Below are 23,107 nucleotides of genomic sequence, written 5' to 3' on the forward strand. Positions count from 1 at the left end.
ATCTTCAGGGCACGACTGCCACATAAGAACTATTGTGTTTCAGAAGATCTAAGCCAGTTTCCTAATAAAAGACATTTACTAGTTCCTTCTACATCCGGAGAAGAAGAAAGCATGGGAGAAAAACAGCTGTATCCTCCTCGCCACTGCAACATTTAACCTTATCTATAACAGTATTAATAGTAATCATATGTCAAAACAACAAGGTCACTTAGTACTGAAGGGCCATGTCCAAGCTCAGCAGGTGGACTTTCTGGATATATTTTAGTTAGAAGGCTCTAAGGTGCAAGGCCTGGGGTAGACTGTGACTGTTTGTAGTGCGACAGATTGACTTTAACTATTGAGTGACGATTCCACAAGAATGCATATGACTCAATAGAGGAATAAATAAAAGAATGTGCACCAGAATTTTGGTGTAAAATCTATTGTTCGTTAGATTTTTAAAGCAAATTAAACAAAAAGACTAGAGTTTTGCATTCAATTTGTCAGGAAATTTTGTATAACGCTTAAAGGGGTAGTTCGGCAGAAGGATTTTTTAAAAATAAAAATGCTCACTCTGTCTGCTATAAAAATAAACCTTTACCAACCCCCTGCGTCACAGTGCAGCTCAGCAAATTGCTGGCCATATCCATGCCCCACCTCAGCCAGTGATTGGCACCAGGAAGAAGACTAGGGCTGGGGCTCAATACGTCACATTGTCACTCAACCAATCACTGGCTGCACCTTGACACCTGTGACACAGACCCCCGGCACCAGGAAGAGGATCGAATCAGAGCAGCAATACCTGAGAGCTCCCACAGGCCTCCATAGATTTGTTTTCCTGCTTGAAAAAGGCATGTATAAATATGTATTCCTTTTTTTTGGAGTGTTTTTTTTTTTTTTTTCTCTTTACATTTTTCAATAAAATCCTAACATCACACTCTGAAATAGCGACATGTATTAAATCACACCCTTTTCAAGTAAAAAAACTAACAAACTATGAAAAAAGTATATGAAAAGAGGTCTTATAGTCCAGGCCCTGTTTTTGGGGGAAGATAGTATGAATACTTAGTTGAAGAGGAACACTAACTAGACCCAATAAGCAGGGGCATATGCCCAGAAACCCGGTGATAACAAGATCGCCAAGACAAATAGTTAAAGCTGTCAGTGCCGCTGTATATTCAGCATTTAGAAATGGTAAAATATAGTTTTTTACATACAAGAAAGGGACCCGGCACTGCTAGTGACTGACACTGCCCTTTGAAGTAGACCGACCAGTCCCAACAGCTCACCTGCCAGGTGGTGTTCACTGCTGCAGTAATAACGCTATCCAATATATACAGTGCAGAAAAGAAATGCAGGGCACTCACCATGGGCGTGTAAAATCTTCTTTATTCCATTTCAAAGAAAGTTGCTTACAGACACAGGGACGGACAAGGGTGCGGGGATGACTCCACGGGCAACGGTGCCATTTCACGCGATCAGCGCTTCAACTGGCCCACCCTTGTCCGTCCGTCCCTGTGTCTGTAAGCACCTTTCTTTGAAATGGAATAAAGAAGATTTTACATGCCTATGGTGAGTGCCCTGCATTTCTTTTCTGCACTGTATATATTGGTAAAATATTGTTTCTGCCTTTTTTTTAGTGTAACTGGCCGTGACCTCTACAGTGCTGTAGTAACACATTGCTCAATAAAACAAGGCCTCTTGATGACTGCAATAAATGAGTTGTGTGAACAAAGCCTAACGGTACAAAACCAATACACAAAAAAAATAAACAAAAAGCAAAAACACAAACAATACATAAAACGTGTTTAGTTTACTTAGAGGACTATCCTCATTTATCAGTCCTATGTGTCAAAGTGTTTTTTTTTTATTCCACTACAATATTCTAGTAGACACCTGTTTGAGTGCTGAAAATCCTTTTTGATCCAAAAATACATAAATTACCTGATCTGCACCCGGGTGTCACAGTGAACAGTTATGGAGGCTCCCACTCCACATATATCGTATAGCAAATAATAATAAACTTCACACCACACAGTTTGTTTCTGTTTCTTATGCAGTTTAGTGTTATTTCTTCACCATAGACATACACAGTCCAAAGGTATCAAAGAATATATCAAACACCGTATATACTTGAGTATAAGCCGACCCGAATATAAGTAGAGGCCCCTAATTTCATCCCAAAAACCCAGGAAAAGTTACTGATTCGACTATGAGCCTAAGGTAGGAAATATATCATCCCCCCCATGTCATCATCCAGACCCCCGTCATTAACATCCCCGTCATTTTCACCCCCGTCATCACCGCCTGTCATCATTCCCCCCCCCCCATTCATCATCACCACCTGTCAATCCCTTCATCAGTGGTCTTCAACCTGCGGACCTCCAGATGTTGCAAAACTACAACTCCCAGCATGCCTAAACAGCCATCGTCTGTCCGGGCATGCTGGGAATTGTAGTTTTGAAACATCTGGAGGTCCGCAGGTTGAAGACCACTGCGGCCTTCATCATCATCCAGACCCCCCCTTTACGTTTTCTACTCACCTCCCCTCGGTGGGAAGGAAGGGTGAGCTGGTCCGGGCCATCTATGCTGCAGGGACCGTCCGGTGGGAAGGGGTAGTCATTCTGGGCTGTCCATCTTCACCGGGAGGCCCTCTTCTCCGCTCCGCTCCGGGCCGGCCCCGGACTAGTGACGTTGCCTTGGCAACGACGCACAGGGACGTTCATGTGCAGGTACGTCTGCTGCGCACGGATGTCCCTGTGCGTCATCGTCAAGGCAACGTCACTAGTCCGGGGCCAGCCCGGAGCGGAGAAGAGGGCCTCCCGGTGAAAATGGACAGCCCAGAATGACTAACCCTCCCCACCGGACGGTTCCTGCAGCATAGATGGGCCGGACCAGCTCACCCTAACTTCCCACCGAGGGGAGGCGAGTAGAAAACTTAAAAGGGGGTCTGGATGATGACGAAGGCCGCAGTGGTCTTCAACCTGCGGACCTCCAGATGTTTCAAAACTACAACTCCCAGCATGCCCGGACAGCCGATGGCTGTCCAGGCATGCTGGGAGTTGTAGCTTTGCAACATCTGGAGGTCCGCAGGTTGAAGACCACTGAAGAAGGGATTGACAGGCGGAGAGATCACTCAAGTATAAGCCGAGGGGGGGGGGGGGGGGGGTCGTCGTTTTCCGCATGAAAAACCATGCTGAAAAACTCGGCTTATATTCGAGTATATACGGCAGGTTTAAAACATTATTAAGTTGACCCAGGGTGCACCAACTAGATACGCTTGACACTCCTCATTTGCCAGATCCTTTTCACCCACTCTCGGGCATCCTGCAGTAGAAGTTCCTTCCTCTCATAAATGAGACAGAAGCTCACACTGTGTCGAACACAGACAACCAAGGAAGGAACCTCTACTGCAGGATGCCCGAGAGTGGGTGAAAAGGATCCGGCAAATGTGGAGTGTCAAGCGTGTCTAGTTGGTGCACCCAGGGTCAACGTAATAATGGGTTTTAAACCTATTTGATATACTCTTTGATACCTTTGGACTGTGTATGTCTATCATGAAGAAATAACACTAAACAGCATAAGAAAAAGAAACAAACTGTGTGGTGTGAAGTTTATAATTATCTGCAAATCCTTTTTGCCCCTTCATAGGAATTTAAAGTTGTATTCCATTTTACCATTTTCCATCGGGACCCCCACGATCTCCTGCACAGCGCTCCGGCTCTCTTCTACACACTCCCTCAATGCATCTCTATGGGACAGTGGAAGCGCTGTACTCATGTATCTCCGGCCACTGCTTTGTGCATTGGTTTACACAGTACTGTGCATAGGGGGAGCCAGGGCGCCAGGCAGGAGTTCACAAGGGGTCCCAGCAGTTGGACCATCCATGATCAGACACTTATTCCCTATCCTGTGGATAAAGGATACATTTTCCTAAATAGATGATGGAAATACAATGTTTCTCTCAAACAAATCAGCTTTCATCATTTATCAAATGAAGGACTCAAGTATATGACTCCCACACAGACTATTACAAGTCATGGGAAAAAAGCTGATACTGTGCCAAGTAATGGAGCTTAATATCATTTTCCACCTTAATTTGATTGTGAAAATTATTTTAGAATAAAAAAGGCACTGGAGAGGCTCACGAGTCTACACTTACTGATAAAATACCGAGACTGCAAGTACGTTACCTATACCAAAGTGAGAAATATTCAGAAATAATACTGGGGCTCAAGTTCTTAATACTGTGGATACATATGAAAATCACTCTGTGGTAAATAATATAATCGCTAGGGCTGCAACAAACCATTATTTTCATGATAGATAACTGGATCAATTGTGGAGTAGATCATCTGCAAGTTAGATTAGGGAGGAGGGTTATGAGTGATCTTTGCCTTCAGTGGTGTGCCCCGCGTCTGAGAGCGTGCTGCTCTCGCTCCCCGCCATGGAACATTGTTTCCTTTTTGTTACTGCACTACGTTGGAATAAAGAATCTATGGATGTTTTAAGAAACTCGGGTGAGTGCGACTTTATTTCTTGTGAACAGTTATTATTAGTGATCTGAACCCTAGGGTCAGAAGCTGAAAATGAGGGGAGGTGATTAGACCCCAAACTCAATGTCTCTGTGTGCTAGAGATGTATTGTGATATATATTGGGCTCAGAACATTCCCTAATTGTCCAGTGGTATCCTACCCAGCACACATAATCACATAATCTTCCACTTCCAGCATCTCCTCTCTACAATTGGTGCAAGTCCGGCCTGTCATAGAAACATAGGCCGGCATTTATGATTGTAGGTGTAAGTGAAGCCTTTTTCTACATCTTTTTGTGTGTGCTGGTAATGTGTCGCAGACCATTTGATAAATTTTGTGCGGGTCACATTTTCTGAAATTTCACTCTTGACATACACCAAAAAGCTAAGCTAAGTTTGGGCTGGTGTAGTTTTAGAGACTTTTTAGTGGCTTTGCGCATTTTTTGTGCCTTTTCACAAAAAGGTGCAGTTCATAAAACCGTTCCAAATCATGTGTATTGCCAAGATCAGTGGATTGCAACTCAAAATCAGCAGAAATGTGTAAACCAAAATGTGTAGACACAAAAAACAGTCTAAAAACAATGATAAATGTCGGGCATTGAATGAAACACAGAGCCTGACAGGGGAGCTACAGGAAATGGAAGATCGTGTGTACTGAAATCAAACCAAACGCAACATTCACATTGAAAATCTAGATATACACTCATGCCCCATATACTGTATCCTGGAAACTGATAAATCTCCATAGCATATGACCAGCATAAAATGTGTCTTCTAATTAGAAAAAGCGTTTACCTTACAAGGAACACACTTCACTTTGGTCTTCTTTATGTGGACTTATTTTAGGAGTTTGTCTTAAGTCTGTGGGTATAGACCATAAATGTGTGCAAATGTATAGGATTCTACAGTAATACTCAATAATAATCTATTCCGATAAACCTTACAGTTGGCTGGCACCATACTGTACCCAATAAGTATATATGTATGTTTTGAAACCCGCCGTTCGTCATCCTATATACTCCTCACTGTGTGGATCCTCCTTGTAGTGTTGGAGCTTCCAACAGGCCTCATTTGACTTCCAGAGCGGTCAGCTCACTTCTTCTGCTGTTTACTTTCCAAACACCTACACTGGAATCTGATGAAGTCACATTATAGCTACTGAGGAAGACCCCTATTTGGTCCCAAAATGTATTTAGCAGCTTAATATTTATGTATACAGTGGTCCTCCGACATACAATCGTTTTAACATACAATGGCCTCTCAGAGCCCATCATATGTTGAAGACAGCATCAACATACGATGCATCTGTGTCAGGGTCATCCTGGAGAACGGTTCTCCGGTGGTAGTAACTGCTGCCTGGCCGTTTGATCTTCTGGGCTGTTTGTGCTGGGTTACGCTGCACTAGCACTCACCTCAGGCCATCAGTGCGCCGCCCCTCGTCAATATGCAAACCCCCCGTCAACCCCCTGCACTACGTCCAAGGCGGTATGTAAAGTAAGCCGGTATGTAAAGTAATACAGTACCCACATCCCTGGTTACCTAAACTCATGGCTATCTACATCTTTGGCTACCTAAACCTCTGGTTACCTAAACCCCTGGCTACTTAAATCCTGGCTACCTAAGTCCCTGGCTAACTACATCCCTGGCTACCTAAACCCCTGACTACCTAAATCCCTGGCTATCTTACTTTGGGCTGAAATTTCGGGGACTCAGGAACCAATTACCAGTTTTCCATAGAGTTATGGACTCAACATACAATGGTCCTCCTGGAACCAATTAATATTGTATGTTGAGGGACCACTGTATATTGACTACTAACACTATCAACAGAGTAGACCATCATCCATTTTTAACTAAGCAGTTTGTGTTGCAATAAGAATAAATGCAACACTGAGGACTATATTGATCAATTGGCTATCTCTACATTTACCATTTACTCCTATAAATGGAGCAGCACTTTGTTTATGTTCACGGTCTATGCTGTGAGTACAAATTAAGGACATATAATACATATAACAAAATACAGCCATTATGGACCTTATTAACCAATGTGGATAGTACTGTAAAATGGCTGCATTAAGGTGATATTTGTTGTCATTTGTAACTTTATTATTTACCACAAAGTGACATCTTTGGCTATAGAAAAAATGTACTACTGAATATATTCTATTATAATTAATAGTTGCCAAAACTTGCCATACACCAGTGTTAAATTAGTTTAGTCAACAACCCTTTTTTTCAGTGACTAAAACTTAAATGGGCACTGTCAAAAACTTTTATATGTTGTACATCTGGGCAAAACATTCATCTTTCTAATATACTTCATAAGAAAATTTTATTTCCTTTTATAGAAATCCTGGCTTATAAAATCATGGCTTTGTCCAAGCTGTAGCACAGGCATGAACAAAGTCCAGTAAGTGATGGTGGGATGGCTCTCCTCTGTCTGATATGACAGGAGAGAGCACAGAGGAGTCCTATCAGACAGGAGAGAGCACAGAGGAGTCCTATCAGGCAGGAGAGAGCACAGAGGAGTCCTATCAGGCAGCAGAGAGAGCACAGAGGAGAGCTACCAGACAGGAGAGAGCACAGAGGAGTACTATCAGACAGGAGAGAGCACAGAGGAGAGCTACCAGACAAGAGAGAGCACAGAGGAGTACTATCAGACAGGAGAGAGCACAAAGTCCTAGCCCACCCTCACTTACTGGACTTTGTCCATGCCTGTGCTTCAGTTTGGACACAGCCATAATTTTTATAAGCCATGATTTCTATTAAAAAAGAAATTCAATTTTCTTATAAAGTATATTAGAAAAGTTATTGTTTTGCCAAGATAGACAACATATAAAAAGTTTTTGTATCTGACAGTGCCCATTTAAATATAACTAAAATATTGGAACTAAAATCTATCCATGTTTCAGGCAACTGACTAAAACTACACTAAGTTCACATTGCTGTTGTGTGCCATCCCGCTCTTTTTTTTTTTGCACCAAATGGCCCCCAAAACAGGTCAGAGCACAGTGGACTCCACTGGTTCACAATGGATCCCATTGACTTGAACAGGTTCCGGCTGAGATTCGGTAGTATATGGTAGAAAGAAAAAAAATTGTGCATGCACAATTTTTTCTCTGCTTATATCGATGGAACATAGCGGAGCCTGATGGCAATGTGAAAGAGGCCTGAAATGCTAATATTTCTTCTCAAATACTCTCTACCTGTCAGTACTAATCATTTTGTTTATATTTAATTTTAAAACCTTTATACCTTAAAGGGGTACTCCGGCCCTAGACATCTTATCCCCTATCCAAAGTATAGGGGATAAGATGTCAGATCGCCGCGGTGCCGCTGCTGGGGATCCCCGCTGCGGCACTGCGCTATCATTACAGCACAGAGCGAGTTCGCTCTGTGCGTAATGACGGGCGATACAGGGGACAGAGCCGCGTGATGTCATGGCTCCGCCCCTCGTGACATCACGGCCCATCCCCTTAATGCAAGTCTATGGCAGGGGGCGTGACGACCGCCGCACCCCCTCCCATAGACTTGTATTGAAAGGGGCGGGCCGTGACGTCACCAGGGGCAGAGCCGCGACGTAACGATGCTCCGGCCCCTGTATTGCCCGTCATTACGTGCAGAGCGAACTCACTCTGTGCTGTAATGATAGCGGGGTGTTGCAGCGGGGATCCCGGGGATCCCCAGAAGTGGCACCGCGGCGATCTGACATCTTATCCCCTATCCTTTGGATAGTGGATAAGATGTCTAGGGGCGGAGTACCCCTTTAAGTAATAACAGGTTAATATCCATTTTCTTTAGGAGTATAGCATCAGTTTCCTTTATTTAAACAGCTCTATAGAATTTGCATTAGACTAACTAAAGGTGTTAGTTTTTAGTCGACTAAGTCTACTGTAGATTTAGTCGACTAGAACTAGACAAACTTAAAATTCAGATGACTAAAATAAGACAAACTAAATGCCATTTTTGTTAAAAACACTATAACTAAAACAAAATCAAAACTATATAAAACTAAACACTGGAGTAAACACAGTGAGGGAGATTTATCAAAACCTGTCCAGTGGAAAAGTTGCCCAGTTGCCCATAGGCTTCATTCATTTTGCAGAGGTTTTGTTAAAAATTAAAGAAGTGCGCTGATTGGTTGTTATGGGCAACTTTTCCTCTGGACAGGTTCTGATACCCCCCCCCCCAGTATTTCTGTACACAAGCGATAAACTGCAAGATCGCCAGATATGTCCATTTTAGGTAAATACTTGCATTTAATAAAACAGACAGTTCAGTAGAGGGAGGTTCACAAAAAGGAAATGTGTCCCCTAGTTTTTATTTTTTTAGACTCAAAACTTTTTTTTTTCTAATCTGTTTCTATTTCCTGATTGTTGTAATAAACAGCGCTCCGGCCGGACATACCGGCCGTGAGCGCATCTCTCCTCATGTGTCGGCTCCCGGCGGGGCTGGGATTCGCGTCGCGGGATGTGCTCGTGTGCGGGTCCCAGCCAGGCGCTCACCTCCGTCCCCGGCCTCTGTCTCTCAGCTCCGAAGCGCGCACCCCTGCCTTCTAGCGCGCCGGAGCTTTGAAATTTAAAGGGCCAGTGCACCCGTAGTTAGTGTTAACACCTGCACCATTATTATAGGTTTTAGCACCTGTTTAGTACCCTTGCTGGATAAGCAGTCTTAGTGTTTCCTTGCCGTGTACCAGACCTTTGTATTCCGTGACCCGACCGTGTTTCTAGCTGCCAGCCTATTGACCTTCCGCTTCCCTACCGACTACGCTCCTAAGCCGTCTGCCCTGACCTCTAGCCAGCCTGACTACGTCCTGCCTATTCCTTTGGTGCCACGCTTCACCTCAGCCGCCTGTGTGGTAGAGTTGTGCCAGGCGTAGCGACCTGGATGTCGCCTGCCGCAGCAAGTCCAACCTGCTTTGCGACAGGCTCTGGTGAAAACCAGTGGCACCTTAGACTCCGCTCACTGGCACGGCCCATGTCATCTGCCACACAGGTCCAACGGATCCACGACATCACCCATTCCAGACTACCGTGGAACTACGGATCTACTACTCCCTGGGTACCTCCCGTCTGTGGTGAGTCTTACAATTGTATTTCGTAAGTCCTATGGACATAACTGGACCTGTCCAATTCGCATGAGGTAGGGGGAGGCTTATCTTTAAGCAACAACAATTGTGTATAGTTCTGTTCTAGGTATCCCTTTTCACTGTATCCATGTCTATAATTCTAAGGGCAATGCGTAAAATTATCTGTACAGAACAGTTAGGTTCCTTTCACACTCCGTTTAAAGATCCGTTACAATGCCCTGTTTAGAAAACCCTTAAAAACATCCGTTAAAAAATCCATTCAAGTCTATGGGATTTTTTGATTATCCGTTCTCACCCGTTAAAGTCCGTTATGACTAACGGACGTTATTTGTGACGGGTTTTCAAAACGGGACATTGTAACGGGTCTTTAAAACGGAGCAACAGTATAGTGTGAAAGGAGCCTTAGTCTTGGCTTAGTTTTCGACCTGGTGGCCAGAATGGAAAAGATTTCAGAATTCTTTAAAAATATTGATGGTAAAATAGAAAACAAAATATAACGTTGGCATAAAAAACGATTTAAAGAATAGGTAATTTTTTGATGACACATTCCCTTTACCCATTGTATTCCCAATGCACTAATATCTCATATGCACAATAATAGGGAGAATTCTGTCAATCAGCAGCAGCAGACTCAGGGACATGCATGACTGCAAATGTGTAAATGTATACTGTATGCTGCTGTATTGGGCTTGTCAGTGCTAGAGCCCTGTGCGGGACTGTTTTCTTAATTCTGTTCCCACAGATTTTGTTACCATTACCAAACACTTCCACAAACATTTTGCTGTTAATTTAGAGATAGCCCCCCTTTCATTAGCCCCCTGTGGCATTTCACAGGTTTGCAGGACTGCGCTGTATTTCCTGTGACCACCCGCTCCTGCAAGTTTTATATGGGCTCCTGCGAGATCCCAATTCCATTACAGTCCCCTAGTTACTACTTCATGCCTCTTAAAAAGGGGATCAACTAGGTCACAGACTCAATATAATGGTACTGTCAAAACATGACAGAAACCTGCACCGAAATGCCTAGTGGAAAATGTACACCAGGTCCTCCAGGTAATAATTTGGTTTAGCTGCAGATTTTCTATTGTGGATTATGTAAAATAAATAAAACCATCCCATTGTGAAATCCCATAACACTGCAGATTTATTGCGACTTTTGACTTCCCCCTCCATTAAAGCCAATAGAAATAATCTGTTCCCAACAGTAAAATTAATATCTTGTGGACTTAAAATGCATATAACAGGCAAATAATATTCACTATGTTACTACTGTACATGCTGTGAATTTCTATGTAGAAAACCCCCAGAAAATACAGGAATGCTCGCTTGCTGTACAGGTTTATGTCAGTTTCAGACGGACATAACATGAATGCATTTTTGCGTCCATTTTAAGGCCACACGTGCTGGCCTAACTGACTCTACAGACCTGCATGAAAAACACTGGCAATCCCTATGATGTTATAAGTTTGGATCATTAGACCCAGGATCGGACCAGGACTTACAGCTGTAATACGCACACAAAAATCCACCTTATAATACTCATCTGATACGGGCCTGACTGTCCAATATACCATGGAAGATCAGGAGTTTGAAGACCACTGTTGAGAAGACTTTTCACCCCTAAAAAATGATTGACCATTAATGGACATCCGTGATTGTCAGGTCACAGCAGGCCCGGCCATTATCAACATCAAACAACTGTGTCTGCTGACATTACATGTTTTTTTAAATCTTTTTGGCCCATATACATGAACAAGGATCAGAGGCTTTGGCTAACAAGCCCTATTACCACAAAATGACAAGTGTTTTGGTCCTAAATGAGCAGATGCTTAAATGATTTTGTACACAGGCTCCCAAAATAAAAAAAATTTATGACATATCAGGCTGTTTTTATTTAAGGCTTTACTGGGAGTTAAAGGGGTACCCCAGCGCTAAGACATCTTATCCCCTATCCAAAGGATAGGGGATAAGATGCCTGATTGCGTGAGTCCTGCCACTGGGGACCCCCACAATCTTTCATGCAGCACCCCACTCTCATCAGCCTCTGGAGCGAACATCGCTCTGGGTCTGATGACTCACGATCACGGTGCCGCCCCCTCAATGAAAGCCTATGGGAGGGGGCATGATTTCTGCCACGCCTCCTCCCATAGGCTTGCATTGAGGGGGCGGAGTGTGACGTCACACGGGGCGGAGCCATGCCATCACGATACTCCGGCCCCGTGATCGTGAGTCATCAGACCCGGAGCAATGTTCGCTTCTGAGGCTGATGATAGCGGGTTTCTGCATGAAAGATTGCGGGGGTCCCCAGCGGCAGGCCCCATGCGATCAGGCATCTTATCCCCTATTATTTAACGATGGAGTACCCCTTTAAGTTCTTCTAGGGATTTTAGGATTCAAAAATTTCCGTATTCTGTCCATTATCACCCAAACCCAGGTCTCATGGGATTAAACACTTTGATTTGGACCCCTTAGAAAAATTGCAGTTTGCATGGAATTGTGCACATTGGTGGATTATGCACTGGGTTTCTACAGTACATCTTTAGGGCTTTGATTTTTATACAGAAGCAAACAGTTTTGTAAAGCACTGCACCTCATGTACCCACTCTCTACCATGTACATAAGTCCAAAGTGCACCTCAAAATATTTCTCAGATCCCCTTGTTTTTCAACCTGGAGTCAGCAAAAGTGCCAGTGCATAACCATATGTCCCACTCAGACTACTGCAACATCCTTGTCTGGCTCATTTCTCTTGTGCCCTTTCAATGTCTCCTCAGCACTTCTCCCTGGTTAACCGCCCTCTCACGTCTGCCAATATCCTTACAGGCTACCCATTGCCCAATAAACTTACTTCAAAGGCTGTCCACAGCTTCCCCCTTATAACCCTACTGTAAGTGCACTGCTACATGAATAGCTACTTTCCTCACCTGCTGTCTCCTTCCTCCGTCTGTAGATTGAAATCCCTCATGGGCAGGGTCCCCGTCACCAATTTACTTCATGTTTATTGTACTTAGGTTTTTTCCTATGTTCCAGAGGGGTACTCCATTGGAAAACATATTTTTTTTTAAATCAACCAGTGCCAGAAAGTTAGACTTAACCCTTCCATTACTTATCAGCTGCTGTATACTCGAGGAAGTTCTTTTCTTTTTGAATTTCCTTTCTGTCTGACCACAGTGCTCTCCGCTGACAGCTCTGTCCATTTTATCAACTGTCCAGAGTAGAAAATCCCCATAACAAACCTATCCTGCTCTGGACAGTTCCTGACATGGACAGAGGTGTCAGCAGAGAGCACTGTGGTCAGACAGAAAGGAAATTCAAAAAGAAAAGAACTTCTTGTGGATCATAAAAAGGTAAAAATGGGAGAAAAAGATGGGCCATCCCTTATGTAGCATTTAAAAGAGATAAATGAGCACTGTAAATACCCACCACCAACACCCAAAACGTTGTACTGAGCTTTTGTGGGTGTACAATAAGGCTAGTACAACTCGTGCCGAAATGGAGAGTACAAAAAATAGGGGGTTCTTGAGAGCGCTACTGTGTGCAGAGGTAAATTAAGTTAAACCTACACCAAGTTAAGGAGTCAAATAGATACAGGACAATGCGTTTCGGAGCACACTTGCGCCTTCCTTAGGTCCACAAAAATTACTGGAAAACACATATACAAATAGAATAATTAATGTCTAAAAACAATCTGTGCATCTGTGTAGCAGTATGCTCAAAGACATCTCAATAGTATACAATCATATGTAGTGGTAACAGGAGCAAGACTTGGGAATGTGACACGAGAAGACGTGTGTTTGCATAAAACATAGAAGAAACGGATAGTAGCAATAACCAATGTTACTTTATGAACATGAGGCTGATAATACAAGTCAATATAACGCTACATTTAGCAATATAAGTCACAGTGATAGACGTATATAGTCTTTTGTGGATGATGGTAGAGGGCTGTCATATAAATTTATATATTTCAATATGCATGACCTCAGAGTGCTGCTAAGAGACCGCTGCTGCCCGTTTGCTAGGACATAGCTGGGGGTTGAAGCAGAGTGGGGAATACATAGCATATGTAGGTAGGAACAGCGAGGTTGGTAGTTACAAATCTGTAGTCCTGGCAGGTTTTCCTGTGTAGTGGCTGTGAATGACGAGTCTCGGCGTACCATTGTTTACATGGGCGCCGCCACTTGTGGTGTGCGACTCCGCACTGATGCCACTTCCGGTCATGCGCATAGCAGTGATGGAGTGCCGAAGCGGTGGGAAAAGCGGGGCTGGTGCTTGTTAATGTTATTGTCGCTGCTACAACCATAGTAGATGTGGTGGGGACTATAAAACAGTGATGGGAAGTTTATGAGACAATAAACTGATACTAGTTGGGTACGGGACCTATGTGGGGCCTGCAAATGTACATGTAGACAAATAGAAGTGCAGATGGTAGAATGGTATGACCCAGGTACACAATGGTGAATGTAGGTTGAATGAGGCTGTGAAGAAGGTGAAGATCCTATGTGTAGTGGGAGGGAAGGTAGATGCTGATGGATGCTTATGTGAACTGAAAATGAATAAAATGAATGCCTGATATTCTGGAGGAACTGGTTTGAGTTCTATTGCAGGGGGGGAAGACAGGGATGAATAACCACGAATGGCTAAACGGGGATCACAGTCATGAGCAGGGAAAGGGATGGAATTGAGGGGAGAGAGAATATAGACTGAATTCATAGTTCTATACATTCGTTTAGACAGTCAGGAACAAGGCATTTTAATTTGTGGATCCAATAAGCTTCCCGTTTGTTTAGGGCTGTTTGTCTGTTGAAATGTGCTCAATGGGAGTTATCTTCAAGCACGAGAAGTCTTTATTATGGTCTTCTATTAGGTGTCTTGATACACAGTTTCAAATAGCCTGTTTGACAGTTATGTCTGTGGCCATTGAGACATTTTCTCAGTCTTAGTGGTCCGTCCAATGTGGTAGAGTCAATCAAATAGATATGTATGAGGACCACCAATCCATGCCTGTTTGTATTTTGCTATGTCCTAGCAAACAGGCAGCAGCGGTCTCTTAGCAGCACTCTGAGGTCATGCATATTGAAATATATAAATTTATATGACAGCCCTCTACCATCATCCACAAAAGACTATATACGTCTATCACTGTGATTTTCATTGCTAAATGTAGCGTTATATTGACTTGTATTATCAGACTCATGTTCATAAAGTAACATTGGTTATTGCTACTATCCGTTTCTTCTGTTATATGCATAAGCAAACATACGTCTTCTCGTGTCACATTCCCAAGTCTTGCTCCTGTTACCACTATATACGATTGTATACTATTGAGATGTCTGAGCATACTGCTACACAGATGCATGTTTTTACAAACATTTTTTCATTTATTATTTCATATATATATATATATATATACACACACACACACACACACACACACACACACACACACACACACACACTTGACATTTTTCTCCAAAAAATTGTTTAGACATTAATTATTCTATTTGTATGTTTTCCAGTAATTTTTGTTGACCTGAGGAAGGTGCAAGTGTGCACTGAAACACGTTGTCCTGTATCTATTTGACTGCTTTTTAAATAAAAGCTAGTCCTGTGTAACTGTTGGCGTATGTTTGACTTCATTTACCTCTGCACACAGCAGCGCTCTCAAGAACCCCCTATTTTTGTACTCTCCCTTTCACTATTCCTGTGGATCATAACAGCAGCTGGGCTCAGTTCTTTTTTTGAATAGAAGTAATTTACAAATTCGGATAACTTTCCTGGCACCAGTTGATTTAAAAGAAAAATGCTTTCCAGCCGAGTACCCCTTTAAAATACCCTTAAAGGGTATCTGACACCAGGGTCTCCATCAGTAACCTGAATATACAGGTAGACAGAAATGGGGTCACCCGCACTAACTCTGTCGGTGCAGCCATTCAAGATGTGGGTCTCCTCGCTTATGTGTAAATTCCTTGTTCTGCACAATGGAGACTGACTGCTGCAGTATGATCAACGCTTGCTCTGGCCAATGTCACCACCTCCATTAGGAATATTCATCCCTGCTTCAATCTCACAGCAGGACCGGGAGGTGACATCATCCAGAATGGGCAGGAGAGAGCACAGTCATACATCAGCAGCCTTGTTGTGTATAATAATTTACAAATTAGCAAGAAGACTAATATTTTGGCATGGTAAACAGAGTTAGAAAAAGGCCACCACACACTACCTACCTGTATATTCAGCTTAGTGCGGGTGACCAGTGTCAGATTCCCAATTATTCCAGGGCACTTTTTGATTTACTTCCATTAAACAGCTTAAGTTGTCCAGATTCCACACCTTCTGACAGTTTCTTGATAGGCCCATTCCTGAGGGTTTAGAGCTTGTCTGATAATTCAGGGAATTTGCCAGATGGGCGTGAATGTTATAATAGAAGTGAATATAAAGTAAAGGGTGGGATTATACAGGGGGTGTATATGATGCATACATAGCCCTCAATGTAAAATATTCACACCCACTTCCTGTATATTTCATGTTTTTTTTTTTGTAAAAATTAGAAAAGCATAGCAATAAAAAAAATCAATAATTACTACACAAGTGAATACAGTCATAAAAGGAATTAAGGGGGTATTTCAGCTTTATACATCTTATCCCTCGCATTCTGTGCCAGGGGCTGCCTCCGAGACAAGGATGTAACAATGGCCCCACCCCCTCCATTCATGTTTATGGTAGGGGACGTGATGGCAGTCACACCCCCTTCCATACACATGAATAGAGGGTGTGTGGCCGTGACATCACATCCCTGTCTCAAAGGCAGCACCCACCCAGCACGGAATGCCAGGGGCTGCACAGAGATCGCAGGAGTCCCCAGCGGCGGGGCCCCTGTGATCATATATCTTATCCCCTAGCCTTTGGATTTTTTTTACAATTATGTCCAGGCGCTAAAAACAAAACTATAATACCCTTTACTCCTGTCCTTCCACAGATAACACAGACCTCTGGGTTTGCTGTGCACTTTTAGGGTTGGAATGTAATGTTGCCCACTCAGCCAGTCAGTGGCTGCAATGGTTTCCTGCTTTAGTTTCCCACTGGTGTGGTTAACACTTTCATGTGCTGACCCCAAAAAGTGTGGCAAGGCGAACCAAGAGCTCCATGAGAATGGCAGGGCAGTCAGGTAGGTTTTTTCCTTTCATCATTATTTTAGCTTAACCTGCCTTGGCATACTAGTTAAAAAAAATAAAAAATCCCAGAATACCCCTTTAGGTATAAAGTGGCCAACCATAGAACTATAGTAAAGAATGGCTGCTAGTAAGGTATGAAAAAAATAAACAGACTAAAACAAGTTAGGAAAAATAGAATACTTGGAACATATTCTAGAGTCACATATTTCAACAAAACTGCAATTTAATAATTTCATAAAAGGGTGTTAAAATAGATATCTTTACAATAATTGGACAGATGTCTGACTAAAAACAAACAGATGTGCTTGCAGATTCCGGAAATGCACATTTGTATTTTGGTAGACTTAAATACTCCTTTGTACACTGCACTCAATCTGCATGTAGAATTTATTAAATACATTAAAATCTGCAATGTAACAAAACTTGTTTTTCTGCATATGAAATTCATAACACCATTTTAAATGAACAAAAGATGGCTCACTTTAGGTTTTTTTTTTTCGTTTTCTATTTGACAACTAGTGTACACGTTACACTAGCCCATCGCCACCGACACCAGCTGTTTGCTCTGTTTATTGGACGCAGTTCACAGATTACATATACAATAAGAGTGCTGGACAAAAAACATGAGGTACGGAAGTGGTTCAGAGATAATAGGTCATGCAGATCATGCTAAAAGGAAAATAATGTGAATGATAGAACACTGAATAAAAATACAGAGAATGTGCATAACAAAATAAAAAAAAATTACACAGCTTTGCTTCTTTGGTTACAAAGTAGGTTGAACAATTTCACAGTTTTTTTTTTTATCCCACCTTAAAAAATTATAATTCACATAAGTTTTCTAAAAAGCATAGGAATCATGGCATTTTTTTTTATATTCCTCCCACATTTGGAAAGAAGAGAAATGAACAAAGTTTTCGTCATCAAAATAGCTAATCTATCATTTATTTCAGTATCACAACTGTTGCTCTCCTGTACAGGTGCAATAGGTTTCATACTTACTCTTTACAAAATTTACATTCAAACTGGATCTTTTCTATATTGTAAAATAAATACCAAAAAAGTAAGATTGCTGTTAGTGTTAGATATACATATATATGCCTGGATACGTATGCTCAGTTATTGCCCTATTGGATGCAATCCTGTTCTCTACTATTTATGATAGATTTACATTTATTCTCTATATAAAGGAACATAAAATAAGAGTGTCTGTGACATTGTTCATACATATTAAGAAAATAGCAGCCCTGTAATAAATAAAAACACAAACATTTGAATGAAACTAAAAAGAGGCAAAAATGTTAAAGTATGGTGGCTCTCACTAGGAATACAATGATTAGTTTCGCTTACGTAGAACTGACAAAACATGGCTCAGAGTATATTTAAACAAAAAAATAAAAACAAAAAAAAAAAACAAAAAAGAAACGCCCCCTGGGAGAGTCACCAACGCTCTAAGCAAGACCCATTGCTGGATATCAGACCTTAACTATCAATTCAGGCAGCAGTTTATGTTACAGAAAACCACCATATGGGGACGTCCACAAAGGATGACCGGTTGTGAATCTATAGGCTATGCCTAACATAGGAGCCCTGTGAATGACGCGCCGTTCCTTTAAGCCAACAAGTGTGTCAATATAGGACACATTGATACCTGTAAAACATGCACAGCAATCCAGGATACAATTCCGTTCTGTCACATAAAATGCTGTAGGAAGCAGATTGAGAGAAGCCCAATATACAAGGACCCTAGAGGCTCACTCTTCTAATAGGAAACGTCTTCCTAAGGCTGCAGAGTCCGGATGAATTGTGTCACACTCCTTAAATAATAGGGTGACCGGATAATAAAGTAGGCGTCAGGCAGGAATGTCTACCACTAATTTTCCATGACAGTGTGACCTCTATGTCATTTGATGGCAGACAAGTTATAGGCAGGGGTGACATAACATCTCATGCATTTCCGAATACCAGAACTATTCATTAGTATGAACCATGAACAGCTTTAGTAACATTGGAGCTTTATTTCTTAGAAGACATGCATTTTTCACGTTTTCTAGAACATAAAGTGCTGCTCTTTACCCCTTACAGAGGGGATAGTGACCTGCACACATTCATTGTCAGTATTCAAAGAATGTATGTATTTTTTGTATGTGCATATGTAGATGCGCGTAAATATAGATTCATTTTTTTTTATATATTTTTTTTACAATCCAATTGTGTTAAAACCCTGATACACAAAGCAATAGGTATCACCTCTCTCACAGCGAGAGATCAGGGAGTACGATTGTCTAATACTGAAAAGGCCAAACACACAAAAGAAGCATGGCTACTTGCTCTTTTTTCTCATTTTTTTTCATTTTTAAAGTGGAAAGAACAGCAGTGGCACACAAGGACAGATTGCTTTCAGAATTCTGAACGAGGCGAGAAAGCAGTTTTTTGTACACTTTACGCCGAAGAAACATTCGGTTGCTGCGGGGGGTGTGCGGTCTGTGGAGCGGTGAGAGGAGCTGTAGTCACTGGAGGCGCCTGTTGACTGGTGCCAAGAACCACTTGGGTCGAAAGTTGAGACAGCTGATCGCTGTTAGAAAGGGATTTTAACAGTGCATTTTCACGTTCAAGTGTAGAGTTTTTCTCTATTAATTCCTTTATTTGTTCCTTTAGGACTTCCACCTCTTCTCTTACTGCGTACATCAAATGGCTTTTAACCAGGTCCTAGAAGAACGAAAAAAAATTTAGAAAATGGCCTTACAAAAAATGCAGAGTAATTGTAAAATGAAAGCACTTGTGTTTTAGTACTGGTATTTTTAGGGTAAAAAACAAAACAAATAAAACTGCATTGATATAGTTGTATTAGGCTTGGTCCACATGTAGCAAATATTCAAATGAATCTGCATGGGTAAAAGGGAAAACTTATCAGTTTGTTGTGTGTGATATTGCAGCTTTGCTCTATTTAAAGTAAATAAGGCCCGGCTTGAATACCAAAGGCAGTCTATGGACAAGCATTGTGAGGCGTTATAGGAAATCTGAAGTGAAATAAACTTCTCCCCAGGAGTGTCTAATTGCGGGGGGTCCAAACACTGGGACCCCTGCGATCTCCTGCACGGGGCCACAGCTCAGCCACGTGTTCGTCAACTTTAGTGAGGTCAACGACGCGCATTAGCTGGCGCACAGCGTGGCACTGCCGGAGCCCAGTCTGGGAGATTGCGGTGGGTACCAGCAGTCGGACCCCAGTGATCAGACACTTATCCCCAATCCTGTGGATAGGGGATATGTTTATTTCACTGCAGATCTCCATTAAGGAAAGCAGCCATAAATAACGACTGCTACTATCTAAAGGAAAGATGGTGGACAGGCACAACTATAAAAATAGGCTGTCTGTAGTTCTTGAAATGCTATAAACATCAACATCTACTGTTTGTGACAAGAATAAAGAATACTTTGTGGTTTATCCAAATGGCATTAACAAGTTCAGAATGTTAAACAAAATATGACTTGAAGACAGGCTTAACCTTTACATTGTTGGGCAGGCAGTAGAACCAGCATCTGTCTTAGGCTGGGTCCACACTACGTTTTGTCCCATACGGGAGCGCATACGGCAGGGGGGAGCTAAAACCTCTCGCTCTCGTATGTGACCGTATGCGCTCCGGTATGCCATTCATTTCAATGAGCCGACCGGAGTGAAACGTTCGGTCCGGTCGGCTCATTTTTGCGCCGTATGCGCTTTTACAACCGGACCTAAAACTGTGGTCAACCACGGTTTTAGGTCCGGTTGTAAAAGCGCATACGGCGCAAAAATGAGCCGACCGGACCGAACATTTCACTCCGGTCGGCTCATTGAAGTGAATGGCATACGGGAGCGCATACGGTCACATACGGGAGCGAGAGGTTTTAGCTCCCTCCTGCCGTATGCGCTCCCGTATGGGACAAAACGTAGTGTGGACCCAGCCTTATCAAGCTTCTTTTCTAGTGCATTTAGGTACAGTACGGTTACAAAATTAAAATTATTAGATCTTGCAATGTGTGAAAAAACATTTTAGTGCATCTCCAACAGAGAAAACCGGCATGGTTTACCATTTAGGACAATACATCGTAGGTTGTCATTTCAACCCATTAAAGGGGTTCTCCGGTGCCTAGACATCTTATCCCCTATCCCCGGGGACCCCCGGGATCTTGCACGCGGCACCCCGTTCGTAATCAGTCCCCGGAGCGTGTTCGCTCCGGGTCCGATTACGGGCGACCACACAGCCGGCCGCGTGTCACACTCCGCCCCTCAATGCAAGCCTACGGGAGGGGGTGTGACAGCTATCACTTTGGATAGGGGATAAGATGTCTAAGCACCGGAGTACCCCTTTAAGGACCAGGCCAATTTTATCTTTGCATTTTCATTTTTTCCTCCTCGCCTTCTAGAAATCATAACTCTTCTATTTCCATCCACAGACCCATATGAAGGCTTGTTTTTAGAGTCACCAATTTTACTTTGTAATGACATCACTTATTTTACAATAACATGTATGGCGCAACGAAAAAAAAAAATTTATGTTGGAAAATTGAACTTTAGCAAATTTGGGACATTTTTTTCACGCTGTACACTTTACGGTAAAAATGACACGTTTTCTTTATTCTGTGGGTCAATACAATTAAAATGATACCCATATTATATGCTTTTTAATAATTGTACCGCATTAAAAAAAATCTCAAAACTATTTTAACAAAATTAGTATGTTTGAAATTGCCCTATTTTGACCACCTATAACTTTCCAATTTTTCCGTATACGGGGCAGTATAAGGGCTAATTTTTTGCACCGTGATCTGTATTTATCGGTATCAAGTTTGCTTAGATTTTACTTTATTATTTTTTTTTATAAAAGTTTTTGGGAATAAAATGTGACAAAAAAAGCAGAAATTTTGGACTTGTCTTCTTTTTCTTAGGTTTACGCCGTTCACGGTACAGAACAATTAACAATATATTTTGGTAGTTCAGACTTTTATGCATGCGGCGATACCAAAAATGTTTTTCACATTTTAGCGCTAAGAAAGCATTAAAAAATGTAATAAACGGAAGATGCACATTTTTATTGGGGAAGGGGATTTTTCACCTTTTTTTAATTTTTAAAATTTAATAATCCCCATAGGGATCTATTTATAGCAATCATTTGAGTGCTAATACTGTTCAGTGCTATGCATAGGGCATAGCACTGATTAGTGTTATCTGATCTTCTGCTCTGGTCTGCTCGATATCAGACCAGAGCAAAAGACCCCTGGAGACAGGTGAGGGGACCTCAGTCCGGCATTATAGATGATCGGATCCCGCAGCAACACTACGGGCAATCCGACCATCCATTTAAAGTACCGCACTGCCGTGATCAGTATTGATCACGGCATCTGAGGGGTTAATGGCAGACATCTGCGTGATCGCGGATGTCCGCCATTACCGGTGGGTCCTTGGCTGATAGCAGCCGGGACCTGCAGCGCATGACACGAGCACCAGTCCAGTGCTCACGGTCATGGCGGACGTAAATATATGTTCTGGTGCGTTAAGTACCACCGCACCATGACGTACATTTACGGCAATTGTCGCTAAGGGGTAAAACAACCTATACAAATTAAAGATAGGCCCTGAGAACCTGCTCGATGGTTTTCCCGGGAGATAACGTACCACCACCAGAACTGCTTTCACAGGCTGACCCTTCATTAATGACAACCTTTGGTGCCATCATTTTCTGCATTAAAAAAATAATGGAAGGACACAGGAGTAGCATATGCTGGGCATAGACATACATAGAAGTAGATGGCTGTCAACTTAACATCTGCATTAGGCATAATGGACTCCAACGTGCGTGTTCTGAAAAGGAACCTGTTAGCCAGGGAGCCCATACTTACCTGCAGGTATCAGGTGATAAAATTTCTCAAAAACTGAGCAACATAATGACAGTACCTTGCCATTAAGTGCAGTGCTATAGCCCATCCACCAGCTCCTCGAACAACCACTTATAAATATTGATAGGCCGCCCTACAGAGACATAGCACAATCATGCTGGAAAGCCTCGCACTTCTGCAGTTACTTCTTTGGCACAGTAGCCTTGCAGTGTGACTACGCAAGTGTTTAAGTGGCATTATACTACATGACTGCAGGGGCGGCCTATGAATATTTATAGGGAAAAGTAGATACAGGAGCGGGTGGGTAAAGAGGTGCACCTGGGGCATGGTGATGCCCCAAAGACCATTATTTGCTTATTACTATTAAGATTTTTCAGAAATGGCATAACTGCAATGGAGAAACATAATGAAGGTACCATAGTGATCAGTGTAAGGACCGTATTACAGGATCCC

The 23,107-nt window shown here is 42.4% G+C and overlaps 1 protein-coding gene across 2 annotated transcripts in view; it reads right to left on the reverse strand.

Annotated features, from left to right (window-relative positions):
• Nucleotides 1-16,990: 16,990 nt before the first annotated feature.
• TSC22D2 (TSC22 domain family member 2) overlaps nt 16,991-23,107 on the reverse strand; it is a 68,905-nt gene continuing 62,788 nt past the window's right edge. For both annotated transcript variants that reach the window (XM_056564760.1, XM_056564761.1), the window contains one exon: nt 16,991-19,489. In XM_056564760.1, coding sequence (XP_056420735.1) covers nt 19,223-19,489 — 267 coding nt within the window. In that variant the 3' untranslated portion in view covers nt 16,991-19,222. The remainder of the gene's footprint in view (nt 19,490-23,107) is intronic.

Source organism: Hyla sarda, chromosome 3 (genome assembly GCF_029499605.1).
Source record: "Hyla sarda isolate aHylSar1 chromosome 3, aHylSar1.hap1, whole genome shotgun sequence".
Lineage (NCBI taxonomy): Eukaryota > Metazoa > Chordata > Amphibia > Anura > Hylidae > Hyla > Hyla sarda.